Source organism: Phyllopteryx taeniolatus, chromosome 7 (assembly GCF_024500385.1).
Source record: "Phyllopteryx taeniolatus isolate TA_2022b chromosome 7, UOR_Ptae_1.2, whole genome shotgun sequence".
Classification (NCBI taxonomy): Eukaryota; Metazoa; Chordata; class Actinopteri; order Syngnathiformes; family Syngnathidae; genus Phyllopteryx; species Phyllopteryx taeniolatus.
Genome location: NC_084508.1, coordinates 20,856,506 through 20,871,530, shown reverse-complemented (window position 1 = coordinate 20,871,530; position 15,025 = coordinate 20,856,506). Strand labels below are relative to the sequence as shown.

At 40.1% G+C, this 15,025-nt stretch overlaps 1 protein-coding gene across 8 annotated transcripts in view; it reads right to left on the bottom strand.

Annotated features, from left to right (window-relative positions):
• Positions 1-745: 745 nt before the first annotated feature.
• Positions 746-15,025, bottom strand: part of LOC133480386 (arf-GAP with coiled-coil, ANK repeat and PH domain-containing protein 2-like) — a 60,617-nt gene continuing 46,337 nt past the window's right edge. For 5 of the 8 annotated variants that reach the window (XM_061778295.1, XM_061778290.1, XM_061778291.1 and 2 more), the window contains 15 exons: positions 14,173-14,285; positions 13,826-13,877; positions 13,283-13,383; positions 12,953-13,058; positions 10,709-10,917; positions 10,149-10,218; positions 9,536-9,630; positions 8,935-9,137; positions 8,281-8,382; positions 7,633-7,725; positions 6,953-7,179; positions 6,742-6,851; positions 6,556-6,666; positions 5,650-5,711; positions 746-1,887 (listed from right to left, as the gene is read on the bottom strand). In XM_061778295.1, coding sequence (XP_061634279.1) covers positions 1,784-1,887; positions 5,650-5,711; positions 6,556-6,666; positions 6,742-6,851; positions 6,953-7,179; positions 7,633-7,725; positions 8,281-8,382; positions 8,935-9,137; positions 9,536-9,630; positions 10,149-10,218; positions 10,709-10,917; positions 12,953-13,058; positions 13,283-13,383; positions 13,826-13,877; positions 14,173-14,285 — 1,758 coding nt within the window. In that variant the 3' untranslated portion in view covers positions 746-1,783. Of the gene's footprint in view, positions 1,888-2,832; positions 5,712-6,555; positions 6,667-6,741; positions 6,852-6,952; positions 7,180-7,632; positions 7,726-8,280; positions 8,383-8,934; positions 9,138-9,535; positions 9,631-10,148; positions 10,219-10,708; positions 10,918-12,952; positions 13,059-13,282; positions 13,384-13,825; positions 13,878-14,172; positions 14,286-15,025 lie in introns of all 8 variants that reach the window. The other 3 variants (XR_009789254.1, XR_009789255.1, XM_061778294.1) reach the window with 2 other exon arrangements.

The following is a 15,025-nucleotide window of genomic DNA, read 5'->3' as shown; positions in this document are numbered from 1 at the left end:
TTACAGACTTATTCTGAAACTGATTTGAGTGTAGTTTTCTTAATTAAAAAAAAAAAAAAAAACCTACTTAGAATATCCCATAATGACAAAGTAAAAAGATATTTTCAGACAGTTGTGCACATTTATTGAAAATGTAAACATAATAGGTACATAACTATTCACACCTTCAGCTTAATATTCTGTTGAAGCACCTTTGGCAGCAATCACAGCCTCTTCTTGGGTATGTCTCTCCGAGCTTGGCACACCCTTTTGTGGCATTTTCTCCCATTCTTCTCTGCAGATCCTCTCAAGGTCAGTCAGGTTGGATAGACCGCCATTTTCACAGGCTGCTCCTGAAGCCACTCCTTTGTTATGTTGGCTGTGTGCTTTGCATCGTTGTCGTGTTGGAAGGTGAATCAACCACCCTAGCCTGTGTTCCAGAGCACTCTGGAGCAAATTTCCTTTTGAAGAATTTCTCTATATTTTGCAGCTGTCATCTTACCCTCTATGCGGACTTGTCATCCAATTCCTGCATGCAGAAAAACAGCCCCACAGCATAGAAAATGTTGCTTTGTTTTTCTTCTGAAGTGTCGGGCTCCCTCCTTTCCAAGAATTTAGCATATATGTCAAGACTTTAGACAGTCGTTTTACATCCACATATGTACGTTTTAAAATGCTAGTTTTAGCAAACGACATTCAAGTTAAAACATGGCAAACACTAGTATTGAGCTGTATTTAGTTGATCTTCACACACAAAGCAACACAATTGACCCATCAGATTGTGTATTGAAATTCAGCTATAATAATACTAATAATATACAGCACAGTACATGTAACAATATAAAAAGGGCTACATGAGTAAAAGGGAGAGAGAATAAACAAGTATCATTCAAGTACCAGTGAACAATTTTAACATTTATATATATTTTTTTTAATCCCAACTTGTCTTTTCATTTTACATGAAATAACATTGAACATGACAAGGACGTGATCATTCACTCACTTGATGGAAGGAAACTTGTAAAAAAAAAAAGGTAATGATGACTTGACTTTCAATACTGTGTCTCAAAGAAGAAAGAAGTTTTTCTTCCATTTTTCTAGTCAGACTTCATGTTGCAATGCTAAACAGTTAAAGGTGTACGGAATAGTCCTCTTCAACAGATCAAATACAAAAAAAAGAAAAAAAAATGACAAAATGAACCAAATGTCAGGCCAATTCACAATTTAAAACTACAGAAAATTCTATTGAAACTTTGACAATGATAAAATCGCTTACATTATCGCAAATTAACAGACTAAAAATAAAGAGGATGTGCGTATAGGCTAATAAAGGTTCTTTACAAGTGTTCAAAATGAACAAATATGTCAAGAAGCCTGATCCTATTTTCATCCATCATCACACGGTCGACTGATTGCGTCGTTGGCATTCACCACCACACGGAATATGGGAATATATCATGCACATAACTGTACATACACACATACCTTACCTTGAGGTAAACACTGGTGGTCATGGAAGACAAATTTGTGCAAATTAAAGTAAAAGGTTGAATAAATTTTTTTTTTTTAAAAAGTCCAAATAAGTCCTCAAATCAATGAACAATTGAGTGTTTCTATGTGACACGAAGGAGATGAACTGGCTTCAACAGCGTACCTTTCACTTTGACTGAAGCTCGTCATCAATCAGCATTCCTTCACTTTAATGCACAGCCTGTGTTTACAAGCAGGCATCTCCAAGTCAAAAGAGTACAATTTGAAGTCATATATTGAGAATTAACAGCTAGAGCCACAGAAGTGGTCATCATCAGGGTCTCTGGGGGTCGTACTGCTTGTAGCGATTCAGCTTGTCCGGGTCGTTGGAGGCCATGTGTGTGAAGTCCTGGAAAATGTCCTGGTAGGTTTCATCTCCTGCAACAAGTAAAATAAAAACACCAAATACCTTTAACAAAAATAACAAGTTTATAGCTGTATAATATTAGTATTTTAAAAGAAAGTATGGATGGAATGAGATACTGTATGTACGGACAGTTAGATGGACATGGATCACCGGATGCACAAATGCAAGTGCATCGCAATACATTTTTACATGAATTAAAAAAAAAAAAACGATGTCAAACCGATAAATAATTATTAAAATAGTAGAACTATAAAACTATGAGTATAAAACTATGAAAGATAAAATGTTACAAAAATGATACAAAACTAAGTTAAACCAAATGAGAATAAAATGACAGAATGGTAGCTACAACATTAAAATGATACACTTTAGGCCTTCTTGGGATTACTGTTTCTGATTAATCTCGCGAAGAATGAATCGCCTGCCTGAACTCTGACCAGTTTGGGGGTGGTATGTCAATCATAACAGGATACATGGAAAAAGTCTCAAGGACCCATCTCTGAAATTGAACAGAGTTAGATATTTTGGTTTGAAGCAGCTATTTTGAGCAAATTCCACAGCATTACAAGGGAATTCACCGAAATGAGCCCCAACGAGCAGGCGGGCAGTGGTAAATTGCATATCCTGGTGACAATGTGTGCATTTTAGGGGTTCTGAACACAATGCCCCAAACCCCACTCAGGAGCACATCCTGGAAATATTTTGCCTACACCATCTAATGCAGGTGTAATGTGGCATCAAAGTTTAATGATCATTTTGAGAAAGAGAATTTCAATTGTTCCTTACACTGGGAGCTCATCTGTCTGCTTTAGTCAACAGGGGAACTATCAAGTAATAACATCACATCATAGTAGGAATGACCTGAGAAGTGATCAGCCGGTCAACAGACGAGAATGAAAACAAAAGGGTGATGTTTAGAAGGAGCAGAAGGGAAAAGAAGAAAAAGTCAGCCATACCTGTCAGAGCGCCGGCGTGGCTGGACATAAAAAGAAACGAGGCCCAGAGAGACAAAAAGATGGAGCAGAAGCAGCAAGAAGACACTCACGCGCACACAAGTAGTTAGCTTGTTGTTAGCAACTGTATTGTGTTTAAAGTGCAGCCTTGTATAAACAACAAATACAGATGGGTCAAGAAAGAAGCAAACAAGAAAGGCACAAACTCTCAAGTGGGAATTTACACCAGCTGAAACAACCCAAAGCTCTCAATTCACCACTCATAAAAATAATCTTTTTAAAAAGCTACAATTGGTGCAGTTGTAATCAGACTACACTTCATCAGGTTCCAATTTGTTGATTGTAAGCGTAATTGAAAAAAAAATAAAAAAATGAAGCGATGAGGTGGCTTGTCGTGCATCAGCGGCGTCATTCATCATCTGATTGGCTGACTGATGAAGAGGCCCTCGCCTACTGGAGAGCAAATACGAAACTGATGATGTTGGCATCAAATCACTTGTTTGTGTTCATCTCTCCATGATTGCCGAATGCTCTTGAGGCATGCACGCATCCACAGTCAGCAATCATCGGTTTCATCCCCCTTTTAACAGCCCACATCAAGAAAACGCTTCTTTTCCATCTTGGCATAGGTCCAAACACTCATTATTCCAAAAGTGGCATGATTGGTTCTTGAGGGGGGAAAAAAAAAAAAAAAAAAAAAAAAAAGAAAAAAAAGCAGTGTGCCAAGGCATTTAACAGTCCAGCAGATCCCTACGACGCACCAGAGGGGGCTGCAGCGTAATAATCATTTTAAGGGGCAGTGTGTATGTTTGGGGGGGGACTACATTTACGACAGTTCCATTCATACGGTGGCGACATAACTTTTGTGGGTCAGAACACGCCGTAGTCTATTACACACGCAGTAATAAAATCCTAATTGCCACATATATTTGTTATGTCGTCTGCCTTTTCGCCCAAAATCAGCTGGGACCCTTATAAGGGCAGGCGCTCTAGAAATGAATACAAATCAATAACCGAGGCTGCCTTCTTGTGCTGAGCGACGACGCATTCTTACACGCCGTCTGTAACTCTCGAAACCATGTACGTCGACGAGACCGTCGTCAACCGAGAACCCCCTGAAAGTACATTTAAAAGATTGTGAGGGTTAACTGAGTGTTCACACGTGTTGTTTTGAGAAAAAGGGTTTTGAGAAAAGTAAGCCCATGTGTGAGTGACTGAGGGCCACTACATCGTCCAACACACTGCTCCTTTAATCAAAGTGCTTGTGGACTGTCCAAATATTTGGGGCTGCATGGAGCAGGAACACGAGTTGAAAATGTGCTGTTTTCAGAACTCAGTCACTATCTACACAATATGACAGCCTCCTCTTCTAATGACACCATCTTTTCAACATCAAAAGCTAATTATCGAGACTATTGCCAGAGCATGTACTATGCTGATTTGCATTAAGAACCCAAAAACATTCACGACCATCAGTCATTTCTTACAATTCTGGATTTCCTGCCATAACATTGGATTACGATACACAAATCCTCCAGGCTTTTGACACTGTCATAAGATCGTTAATTATCGGTGAAACTTCAGTCAAATCGGCTTTTCTTTCTGTCCAGTCCCGAGCATAAAAGATTTTTGCATTTTGTATTTTAGGCCAATGCACTACAGAATTCTCTGAGAACAAAATAATACCTCAAGATTGTTGCAAAACAACATTATAACAGCAAGATGTTTCATGTTTAAACATTCAACAACAAAGTGGCACTGAAAGTTTAAGAGAGACAATTCACTGACACTAACTAACACTAACAGAAAATTGGGTAAATTCACACTTGGGAAAAAAATAACATCCTAGTATATAGTATAATTACACAATAAACTAGGCGTCACAGGTGTCAAACTCATGGCCCAACGGCCACATCCGGCCCATCACATAATTTTATGTTGCCCAAAAGCAAAGCATGTGCATCAACTTCCATGATTCTTGCTAAAATCAAATTATCATATACAATAAATAAAAACATTGAGATATTGCAAGCAGTTTTTTGTTACAAAACACCTTTAACCAGTAACTTGAAGTCTTGTCCTTGACTTCTGATTTACAACTTGTTAAAAAAGTAGTTATCTATCAATTTGTTGTGTATATGTAATAGTACAAAGAGGCGTTTATATGGGTTCACAACGGCCCTCTGAGGAAAACCGTGATAACCCGCGACAAAACTGAGTTTGACACCCCTGAACTTGACATTTATTTGAAAGAAATATGCATTCCCAAACAGGGATAATGTGCCCTCACACTGAGTTGAGAATTTCCAATATTGTGGTTGAGACAAATGTAATTTAATACAGTAGTGTATTTCAACCCCTATTGTGTTCAACCAATAGAAATCAGCAAGTGTGGTCTCTGAATTTAAAGGGAGGATACAGCATCTATCTAATGTTCTCAAGCAGCTTTTCATTGTGTGTCATCAGTAAATATTTTAGCACAATGTTGACTTTTCTATCTGGAAACTGAATACTGCAGTCACGTTAGCACTGCACCCAACATTGTAGCATGCCAGGGTGCTGCTGGTCGTTGACATCAGATCATTTTCCACTGAACTGGAAGTGCCTTAAAAAGAAAGACTCTTCCAATTTGTAAGAAGCACCTGGAAAAGATTCCAGTAATTTATGATAACCAGAAAACAGGCCCCTGTATTTTTCCGCAGAGCCTGTTTATGTGACACCAATGTACAGGACATTAAGTGTCATCCAGCTGCAGACTGATAAACTCCTGCATACACTTTCTGTACTGCATCTCAGTGGGGCTGTTCGCGTTATATTGACCTGACTGGCTGTAGGGCCCCTCGGCCTCGCGCATCTCCTCGTTCATCTTGGCCAGTCGCAGCCTGCGGAGCAGGGAGAGAGGAAACCAAATGACATTAGAAAGATTGTTATCAGCGATCAAAAATCCCCTTCCAGACAGAGCAGCTTTATGAATGATCGATGCTTCTGACTGGCCACTGCAATGTGTCTAAGCAAGCGCCAAACAACGAATGACATGAACGTGATCATATAGTGACACCTTGTGGTTAAAAGTACCTCCTCCTTCATTCATGCAGCCAAGTAAACTGGAACGAAAAATGTAAAATAAGCATGACGGATCATAGTTTAAAGCCCTCTATCCATCCGTTTTCTACGTTGCTTGTCCTCATAGGGGTCGAAGGTGAACTGGAGCCTATCCCAGCTGACTTTGGGCGAGAGGCGGGGTACACCCTGGACTGGTCTGCTGGCCAATCGCAGGGCACACATGGACAAATGGCTATTCATACTCACATTCACACCTAGGAACAATTTAGAGTTTTCAAAGAAGCTAACAAGCATGTTTTTCAAATGCAGAAGGAAGCATAAAACATGCATGCAAGGGAAGGACATGGAAACCCCACACAGGGAAGGAACCTCAGAACTGTAAGGCACACATGCTAAACACTAGGAAACCATGCTGCACTGTCATCAGATCAGATTGCCTGTACTATAAACCTCCATATATAATTTCCCGCTGTCCGGGTTTATTTCTTGACAATGACCAGCACACACTGAGTCACATCTCATTAAAATGATGGACTACTCGGCAAAAATGTGTGCTGAATGCTAAACAAAATTAATGAGATGATGACTAAGCTGAGAGTTGGAAATGGTTCACAAACAAAAGATAGATATCTTGATGACAGGACAAAAATAAATGACACTCACAATGTAACAATGTCTGCATTGGCTGCTTCCACCGCGATGGCCAGCGGTGTTTTTTCCTCAATGTCTGCAGCATTCTGATTGGCTCCTCTTTTCAAAAATAAACACACTTGCCTGAAAGCAAGACACAAGTCTAACATATGGTGTGACAAAGTTTAGTTTATGAGTCAAAGAGTGCGGATGACCAACCCTGTGCGTCCCAGCATGGTGGCATGGTGCAGAGGTCCTCGACCTTGAGCATCCTGCTGATTCACATTGGCTGCATTTTGGAGCAGAAACTCGCAGGTCACCAGTGAACCCTGAAATGCAACAGAAATATATAGATTATTATTATTATTATTTTTTTTTAAAATAATTCTGATTTTAGTCATACTTCACTGAGCCAGTGAAGCCTGCTCACCCCCCGCACGGCCATGATGAGTGGCGTCCTCTTATCATCTTCCGTGTTGACCCAGTTGACTTGGGCTCCGTGGGCCAAGGCCTCAGCCATGTCAGGCAGGCTGCGAGCACATGAAGCCCAGTAGAGCTGAAGGCCTGAACTGTACTCCTTTGGCTCGTAGAACACCATCTCCTTACAAGGCGATGGTGGAGGCAGGGTGGTTGGCATGGGCGGAGTCTCAGCAATATCTGAATAATAAAGACAAAGAAATCAGCATACATAAAGTGAGAATAACTTAGACGTGGTATTGTTAAATTCAGTTCCATCCCATCCATTGTCTACAGCATCCTCATTAGGGTGGCTGGTGACCTAGAGCCTTTTCCAGCGGACTTTGGGCGAAAGGCAGAGCAAACCCTGGAAAGGTTGTCAGCCAATTACAGGGCACACATAGACAAAGTACCATTCGTGCTCACATTCATGCCTGTGGACAATTTAGAGTCTTCAATTAACCTAACATGCATTTTTTTATTATGTGAGAGGATATCACACAAGTTTTACAAAAGCAAAATTGTGTTTGCGAAAAGTTAAAGCACTTATAAATGTCTTTGTTTTCTGAAAAAACAAGAGTTTGTGTGGATATGGCTTTAGATTAGGTGAAAAACTGTTGGTTAAGTCATGAGAAGACTGACTATGCTTTTTACCTGCCTCTGCCAAACTACTATTAGAGGGGGTGGTGACCAGCATTTCCCTGCTGCCATCAGCGCTATGCTGGATGCCACTGTCTGCACTTTTGACTGTGGAGAAAGAAAACGACCATCAATGAGAAACACAGATGGACAACAACCTGAAGAAATGTTTTCTGAATTTTGTTGTGGATTCAGTAACTGTAATATTATATAATTGAGACTGAGTGCTGTCTTGATATATTAAAAAAAAATCATTATTATTACTTAATATTATAAGGCATTTATGAATGTGCTAATTTACTGATTTCATCATCATGTGCTAACCATTCGTCCACCGTGCCGCTTTATTCATTATTATTATTGACAGATAAAAACGGAATGACGGATCCCCACAATCGGGTTTCTACATCCCAACAACATGACGACACAGTGTACTGTATATTAATCAGGGAATCACAACAGTGTGTGAGAATCACTCTCTCCCCCAGGAAAAGACAACATGGAATATTTCTTTTTAGACAAAGAAATCCTCTATTATTAAGGTATGGATGAGGAAGAAGGCAAGAGGATGAAGGGATGTTAGGATCACAGACTCCAATTAGCAAGAGCCAAATGGACAAATGAGATGGAGAAGCAGGCCAAACATAAACATTGAATACTTACTGCTCCTGAGCTTGGAGGAGTTGTCAAAGTAGGAGAAGAGTGAGTGAAGCTCATCAGGACAGAAGAGAGAGTCCCGCCTGGCCTCCGAGCCACTGGCAACAGCTACGCAAGGGATGATGGGATTTGGGGGATGGGATTGGGCGGCACAGGGTATTGATTGAGCAGCAGGGTGGGCGGGATTGGCGATTTAAGGTAGGGCGGGTAGAGCAGGTATTAGTTCAGCAGCAAAGAACAGCCAGGGGAAGGAGACAGAGAGCGAGAGCGAGAGAGCGAGTGAGAGAGAGAGAGAGAGAGCGAGAGAGATAGTTATAGTAACAGGTTGACTGACACTGGAGGAGACAGACTACGAGAGGCAATGGGACGCAAACAGAGCTTAGACATATGCTGTTCACAGAGAACACACACTATGCCAGAGGGCTTGTTCACTAAAGTGTAAAAACCACATTAAGCACACGGGAATAGGACAGGCTACGATGAGGGAAGGACTCTTAAGTGCTTGTGCTTATGTAATCACCTCTGTCACCGGCAAACCTCACTCTTAAAGCTCAAATAATAAAGTTTGACAAAAGGTTTAAGACTTTCAAGTCAATACATACCCTACAAGTGTAACATTGTTGGCTAACAAGGGTCCATTTAACTGATCGTTCCACTGACCTGACTGTCCAGAGGTGTTGGAACCAGGTCGAAGTTTTGGGGTGGGCGGTGGTGGTCTTGGAGGAAGGTGCTCGGAGCTGTTGCTAAGTCTCTTCTCCTGTTTACTGAGGGACACCACCTTGCTCCGAAGCTCCTCGTCAGATGGCCTGCGCACAAACCTGCGATCCACGTACTTGGCTTTGATGTAAGCCTCTACTTCATGTCTGGTAAAACAAAAAGGAGAGAAGCAAATGAATAACTAGATTTTTTTTTACACTCTCAAAAGTATGCAAAAACTGCGTGATACATGCTGCCTGACACCAAATGTAAAACTATTACACTGGTTAATACGTCCCAGCATATGATAGCAATCCCTACATACTATGCAAATGTGCCCCCTAAGGGGCTTTGATGAGTGTAGGGTTAACATCTGAAAAATATGATGTGATAATTATGTAGTGCTTTGGGCTCACATTTCCCAGTGCCTTCTTTCAAACCTACAGTTAATAAATAAATGATAAAGAATTACCGGTAGCCTGCATACTGCGTCAGTGAATGAGTACAGTATAGGATTATCTTTCTTGTGGGATAAAAAAAAAATCTCTCCCTGACAAAAGTATACCTTGGGTCTCCTGGCTGTGGTTTTCTCGCTCCCAGCTCCTCTCGCCGAGCCTCATATATCTGGTTAATAACTCCATTTCCAAGTTCACACATAAGCTGTGAAAGATGAGTTAAAAGAGGGAGAGAAAAGAAATCATCTGCACTTTGTTGGCTGAATAGATCATGCAAGCACTCAAACATCATGAAATAAGAAAATTAAATTGAAAATTAATTAAAAGTAGTTCATGTAAAGCACAGGTGTCAAACTCAAGGCCGGAGGCGAGATCTGGTCCGCCACATCATTTTATGTGACCCACGAAAGCAAATCATGTGCATCAAATTCCATGATCAAAGTTTCAAATTGTCATATGAAATGAATGTTAAAATATTGTATTTTTTGTTACCAATCCCCTTTTCAGTAACTTAACAACCTCTTATCCTTGACTTCAAATTGGATAAATCAATTTGTTCTGTATATGCAATAATATGAGGCATTAACCATTACCCATGGTTTCACAGTCATGATGAACCTCTGAATGAAACCGTAGCCCATGACAAAAATGAGTTTGACACCCCTGACATAAAGGAACAGTGTGGTTCTTGTGCATTTCTTTATGAATACTAACTCTCTGTACCTTAAGCAGTTCTGGCTCCCATGAATCTAAAGTCAGGGACCGGACCTTTGAGAAATGAACTCCCAGACTCCTGCAGATGAAGAAAAATTGTCACAATGTTGATTGCAATTCATTTTGTTGTTGTTGTTTTTGTAGAAGGCCAGGACGGTTCATTGCTATGAGGTCTTACATACTGTACATACTGTACAATGGTCGATTTAACTAATTGCATCAAAGGTTATATAGCCTCGCTATCTTTATCTCGGAACAATACTGTATGCTTAAAATTCTGTTATTTTGTTTCCCTTAAGAATATTTATAATAAAGTCAATAGGACTCAATAGACAATTTTGTATGAAGAGCAACTTATATTTGGTGTGATAACTCTAGGTATGAATGCATTACGGACACTGGGAATTGACCAGGACACTGCACACTTGTCATTACATTTCTATGTTGCCTAGTTATTTGAATTTAATAATAGAATAAAATCCTGGAAATTCGTCTCACTAAGTTTACATTTCTTAAACCCCTGGAGATCAGCATTTTGTTCATTACAATCCTCATCACAATATTTTCACCTGTGAATTCCAGAGCACTGGATACAAAGAGTTATGCCTAGATTGATGCTGGCCCAGCGTGGATCTGGCTGGCCGCAGTCACAGCAACAAGCGTTGCCCGGGATGGCGATGACTTTCTGCAGGGCACTCTCCCCCTTCAGTGATCTCTCCTTGGGCTCCCCACCAGAGTCTAAGCTCCCTGTTGATGTGGAAGACTTCCTCTCCAGCTTCTGTGGTGGTAACAGCAAATAAATACTCATGATTTGTTGTGATGGTCCTTGTGGACTCAGGACACCTCAAGATTGTCAGTATACAAATCAACACAAGGGTATAAAAATTAACACACAGGTATACAAATGAACACAGACTACTATGATGATTAGCATCTTAAATCCAAGCATTGTAGATTACAAGATGATAAAACGTGCTGTTATCCATCACATTATTTTCCCCAAGTCCTGTTAAGGTTATTGGTTTGTTTCTGTGCAATCCTTACAGTGACAGAGCTGCCGATATGTTGAAAGTCACTTCCAGAACAATTTGTCCAAATTTGTCTGAATTTCCATATTTTCAAAATTTTGTCAAGAACATTACCACGGGACAGTTATTGCAGTATATTATGTAATATAACAAAAACAGTTCTGCATACTGTTGAATTGCACAACATAATCATTACTCTATCAGACATGCAAACACCAAATGCATGCACTTTCTTGTTTTTAGCAAATAATCATTAACTTAGAATTTTATGGCTGTAAAACGTTCCAAAAAAGGTGGGACTGGTGGCAAAAAAGACTGAGAAAGTTGAGGAATGCTAATCAAACACCTGTTTGGCTCATCCCACATGTGAACAGGCTAATTGGGAACAGGTGGGTGCCATGATTGGGTATAAAAGGAGCTTCCCTGAATTGCTCAGTCATTCACAAGCAAAGATTGGGCGAGGTTCACCTCTTTGTGAACAAGTGCGTGAGAAAATAGTCGAACAGTTTAAGGACAATGTTCCTCAACGTACAATTGCAAGGAATTTAGGGATTTCATCATCTACGGTCCATAACATCATCAAAAGGTTCACCATTAATGCTGAAAGGTACATACAGGTTTTGGAGAAACATATGCTGCCATCCAAGCAACGTCTTTTCCATGGACGCCCCTGCTTATCTCAGCAAGACAATTCCAAATCACATTCTGCACGTGTTACAACAGTGTGGCTTCGTAGCAAAAGAGTGCGGGTACTAGACTGGCCTGCCTGTAGTCCAGACCTGTCTCCCATTGAAAATGTGTGGCACATTATGAAGCGTAAAATACGACAACGGAGACCCAGGATTGATGAACAGCTGAAGCTGTACATCAAGCAAGAATGGGAAAGAATTATACCTACAAAGCTTCAACAATTAGTGTCCTCAGTTCCCAAACGTTTATTGAATGTTGTTAAAAGAAAAGGTGATGTAACACAGTGGTAAACATGACCCTGTCCCAGCTTTTTTGGAACGTGTTGCAGCCATAAAATTCTAAGTTAATGATTATTTGCTAAAAACAGTAAAGTTTATCAGTTTGAACATTAAATACCTTGTCTTTGTAGTGTATTCAATTAAATATAGGTCGAACATGATTTGCAAATCATTGTATTCTGTTATTTGTTTAACGTCCCAACTACATTGGAATTGGGGTTGTAGCTAATGTGAAATTAATCTTTTGTTTGCGTGCAAAATGGCATTAAATATGAACAATGTATCTAATATAGTAATATTATATTGCAAAACAAGTTATTATAAAGTTAAGTGTCTCACCATTACTATATAAAAAGCCAAAGCAAACATGATCGGTCAGTATGGGTTCTTTTGTCACGTAATGTGGGTGCACGTAAGCTTTCAGTGAGCTTCATGTGTCTTTGGGATGCCCTAAAAAAAAATAAAAATCCTTCGGTGACAATCTGTATGTACAGCCTATGACGTAAAATGACACAATTATTTATTAATTAACGGAAATAAGTGTGAATAACCCAGTAACTCGTGGTCGGCTATTGACTTCCATAGGCTTTCTGCCAACCGAGACACAAACGTGACGATTTGGTAACGACACGGCAAACACTCCCATATCCAGGACAATCAGTGTTAGGGCCATTACGAGTCAGCGTACAGTGATTTCCGAAACAAGATACGGAAGTCCCTTAACATAGGATTTATGTTATTGAAGTCTTACAAATAGTATATGTGTTTTATAAATGTAAATTTTCCCTCCATCCAGTTAGCCTTGTCGCGATTTTACCTCAGCGTCATCTCCCTTCTCACGGAAGGCAGTGGCGATGCTGTTCTGGACTGCTTTGATCCACGCCTGTCGCAGCTTCTCAGAATCTGCTTGCATCATGCAGCTCCTGTTGGGACAAACAAGCGTCACACAACTCCTGCCTGCTCAGTGTGAGCGTGTGTCAGTGTGTGCATGCCTTGTCTTGTGGTCGGACGTTGGTACATTACTACTACGTTTTCATGTTACTGTGCTCATTAAAACTGACTGAGTGACTAGTAGTGCCCCAAAAGTTAATGTGGCTGCACTATAGACCGATGTATTTGTGTGCAGTACATTTGTATGTGTACTTACTTGGTGGGTGACACCACCTCAAAACAAAAACGTCGCTCTAAATCTTCACAGTGCTTGACAGTGCACAGTCTCAGGTCTTCCACAACAACTGTCAGGTTGTCCTAGGGGGAACATAAAAAGCAGTGGGTATGCCAAATCAATTTTCTTTGCCTCAGGTCTTCCACAACAACTGTCAGGTTGTCCTGGAGGTGAACATAAAAAGCAATGGGTATGCCAAATTTATTTATTTTTCTTTGGCTTTGTTCAGTGTGTTTGGTTGAACAAGGAAAAGGGACATATACTGATATGACCATGTGTCAGCTGCCAAGTATCATTCAAAGTTGTCAGTGTTATTCCTTTTCACAATAAACCTACAGAGTTGAGAAATGTGACCTGCAGAGCACCGACAAGAAAGGCTAACAAATCCCTTGGATGGTCATACAAATTATCAGTTTGGAATTGTGGATAACATCTTAATGCTAAAACATCCTGTTATCCTCTAAAAACAAGCAACAGACATGCATGTCTAATTGAGGGTTGTGCACTGGATTTCACTTGACATACCTTTAATTTCTTCTGGTAAACGAGCTGATTATTTTGGATGGAGAACCACCGTCTGCAAAGAGATCACAAGATTATTAGAGGAGGAAAAATCCGTACCTCTGTTAGGTTTACTGTGTTTTAAAGACAGTGGTAAATTCATTTCAATATTGTTCTGTTAACATCACTTTGAGACTCAAATGAATGGTGAGGCCCTAATATAATATCAACTAAATTATAAATAATCAATGTTTTATATATTTCTTCAATCATAAAAGGGAGGTCCAAATCAAGCCTAGTCTCGCATCGCGACTCTCAAATTGTTCATGTATCCATGTTCATTTAATCTGAAGTGGTCCCGCCTGTCATACCTATTCCATGTCTTGAAGGCATTGCTGGCCCTCTTAAAAAGATAACCCTCCATGGCGATGCCATTATCTGCATCCACGTTGTATTCCAACTTGGTGTCGTCATTTGAGAAGTCCTAAACGGGGAGGAAAGGTTTGCAAAGATAAAAAGCATGATGTTAAAGAAAAAAAGAAAAAATTATACACATAATCCTTCCAGACTCTCTGTTGTAACGAATCGCTTTCGAAGGTCATGAGTGATTCTGCAATTTTGCCAAAGTAAAAAAGGAGGGGTACTTGAACTTGAACAAATGAACTTTTAAATGTCCATACCTTATCCACATATTTTATACCTGAATTTGGGCCAAATTACACATTTGAAGCGTGCATACTTGGTGAAAAATTATAAACCAAAATCCATCACTTTAATAGTTGTTATAGAAGCAGCTCATTGTATTGTCTTCTGATGTAAAACAATCTGATGTGTTGTCATGGGATCTTCACTGGGCTCATATGAGTTCAACTACCTCAGTGAGCTATTGTTGCACTGTGATAAAGCCCCTGCAGCTTCCTCTGCTTCAAATGACATTGAACACTGGGATGCATGCATGTGTGTGAGTATGTGTATCCTTGAGGTCTCAGTTTACATCAAGGCTAAGTGATCTGTCAACCAATTACAGCTATGGTAATCTACACTTCATGGACAAAAGTAACCCTGACCGTGCCATCCACCAGAAGTGACACTTGGGGGGGGAAAAACATGGAGTAAGTTCCCCATTTGCAGCGTCCACTGCACCTTGGAAGATTTTCTTCCTGATGTTGGAGTAGATATGTAGATATTTTTGTCCTTTCATCAAGAGGAATATTTGTGATGTCA